The sequence below is a fragment of the Atta colombica genome, unplaced genomic scaffold, assembly GCF_001594045.1.
Source record: "Atta colombica isolate Treedump-2 unplaced genomic scaffold, Acol1.0 scaffold78, whole genome shotgun sequence".
Lineage (NCBI taxonomy): Eukaryota > Metazoa > Arthropoda > Insecta > Hymenoptera > Formicidae > Atta > Atta colombica.
In genome coordinates, this window is record NW_017259570.1 from 945,885 (window position 1) to 948,611 (window position 2,727).

Consider the following 2,727-nt stretch of genomic DNA (forward strand, 5'->3'; position numbering starts at 1 on the left):
TATATATATATATATATATATATATACAAGTACATATAAGTATATAACAATGTATATAAAATTAATAGAATAATAAATTTTAATAGCATATATTTTTAATGTAGAGTAAACTTAAAAGTAAATTTCAAAATAATTCTCAAAACATTCTCATAAGTTAAGAATATCTCTATTAAATCTTTCAGAAGAATTGTCTGTAAAGTTAAGAAAATTCTTTTAAAAGGACATTTTAAAAATAAGTGGAAAATTATTAAATTGAGAAGGAATTATGTTGTCGATGTTGTTATTGTAATAAATAAGCAATATGTATAAATACAATTTGTAATAATTAAATATACACACATACTGGGACGACACTTGGCACGAACTGAAAGTGACGGACTCGTTATTAACAGATCGCGAGTTCAAATCCCACATATAGAATTTCGTAAACCGTGTATTAACTTGGCAAAAGTTATCTAATAAAAAGTTTGCTAATAAAAAGAGCATTTACCTGCATTATCGTGAGGCTGGTTTGGCTGCTGAGCGCCTCCTTTTCAACGTCATTTGGATAAGCATTAAATTTATGCTCACTCAGCCACCGCTTTAAGATGTTGACAGCCTCTTTGGGCAGGTTTCCTCGTCGCCTTCTCCCCGTGGCATTTTGTGCGGCGATAGCACGTCGATTTACGCGGTTTTCTCCGCGATTTAAAGGCGATCCACGTGGCGATGTGTTTTCCGCCTCCGATGATATGCTTTGTTCATCGTCAGTGGGAGGCGACGCTCTTCTTGTGGCAAGCCGTCGATTGCAGTAAGGCACTGTAATAAGAAAATAATTTTATATTATTAAACGCTATTAAATTAATAAAGACGGCTCAGAAATATGATATATCGCAGTTTTCAGAGAATCTGAGTGAGAAATTTGGTTTATTAATAATTTATTAATAATTGTTTATTAATAATTGTTTATTAATAATTGTAACACTGTGGAACAAAAATAATTTTGTTTCACACATAGAAAATTGTGAGAAATTTGGTTTATTAATAATTTATTAATAATTGTTTATTAATAATTGTAACACTGTGGAACAAAAATAATTTTGTTTCACACATAGAAAATTTAAGTTATTTTCAAAAGTAGAAAATGTAATGCAAGCGTACGTATTCATTCCGCGATATCAAATCATTTGTGTTTTTTATGCACATTTGAAACTTTATGCACATTTGAACAGATTATTTCGGCCACGGTGCAAGTGAAATTTTATAATTGTTTGAAAATAATGTATTTTCATACAAAATTAATTAAATGAGAAAATGAAAAAATTAAAACGAAAATAAAGGAAGATGTTGAAAATATATACTTTTCATTCAAAATTTTCGATCTTTCTACAAAAATGGTCATAATGCATTTCTCTTGAAGTTAGCTATGTATAACGCCGCGATTCGATTCAGACTTACAATGTTTACGAATCATTTCATCATTGTTGTTTATCAAATGTTAAACAAACGCTCACGAGCGTTATGAGTTATGAGCATTTTCAGATCATGGCAGATTTTTGACATTTTTTCACCATTTTGCTCTATTTCAATCGCTTTAATTTGTTTTCTCATTCAGCAATCAATTTTATATGGAAATACATAATTTTATGAAAATATATACATAATGTTCAGACAGTCGCAAAATTTTATCTCGCGCCGCAGACGAAATGACTTCCTTTAAATTTCGAATGAACACAAAAACCACAAACTATTTGATTAAACGCACTCCGATACTAGATTTCATCTCTATAATAATTTAATTATAATTTTCTTTTCACAGAAAATTTGAATTTTTCATATGTGAAAATGCTGTCGCACGGTGTATATAACTCGGGACACTTACTTTCTTTTTTACTGTTATCCGTTTTGCGCTGAAATCTTAAGTTATACGATACCATTTTTCTCTAAGAAAGCACAAAGCAAACTAAAGGAATAAAACTGACTAAAGCCAAAAATGATTATGGAGCAGGTAAACGTTTCTGTTTCCTACCTCTACTATTTCTCCCACCACTATTCTACCACTATATTCTACCACTATATTCTACCACTATATATTCTACCACTATATATTCTACCATTATTATATATTCTACGACTATATATTCTACCACAAATATAACACAGTATTGTAAGTTGTCATGTGTTCTGTGCAAAGTTTTATTTTTGGATTTTAATTATTTTTAGAAAAAAGTAAAATAAATATAACAATTTATAATTACATTACTTTAAATATGAAACGCCACTACGATCTGAATGTTAAGACGTTAAATTATTATATATATTCATATGAATATATATTCAAATGAATTAATTTCAATCTGAATTAAAATCTTAACATTCAGACCGTAGTGGCGCTTTGTATTTAAAGTAATGTAATTAACGGTCTTGTTTCCAATTTTATAATTTATAATTAATTTTTGTTATACACAAAAAATATACAAAAACCATTTACATATATATGTATTTATATGAAAATAATTATTTTAATTATACTTTTCTGATTTTAAATAAAATCATTGATTATATTATCTCTTAATTAATATCTTTAATAATATCTGTTTCAATTAAAATTATGGAAAGATTGGATTTTGTCCAATGTCTGTCAATCTTCAATAGTTCTTGATTAATTTTAACTTGCTAATATTTCTTTCATCCAAAACAGTAAAAACAGGAAAAATAAGAAATATTTGGAAAGCAGCATTGATATGATTT

The 2,727-nt window shown here is 27.9% G+C and overlaps 1 protein-coding gene across 3 annotated transcripts in view; it reads right to left on the minus strand.

Moving 5' to 3' along the window:
• LOC108692694 (homeobox protein Mohawk-like) overlaps window positions 1-2,727 on the minus strand; it is a 50,430-nt gene that overhangs the window by 4,565 nt on the left and 43,138 nt on the right. For all 3 annotated transcript variants that reach the window (XM_018201078.1, XM_018201079.1, XM_018201077.1), the window contains exon 2: window positions 491-795. In XM_018201078.1, the coding sequence (XP_018056567.1) occupies window positions 491-795 (305 nt within the window). The remainder of the gene's footprint in view (window positions 1-490; window positions 796-2,727) is intronic.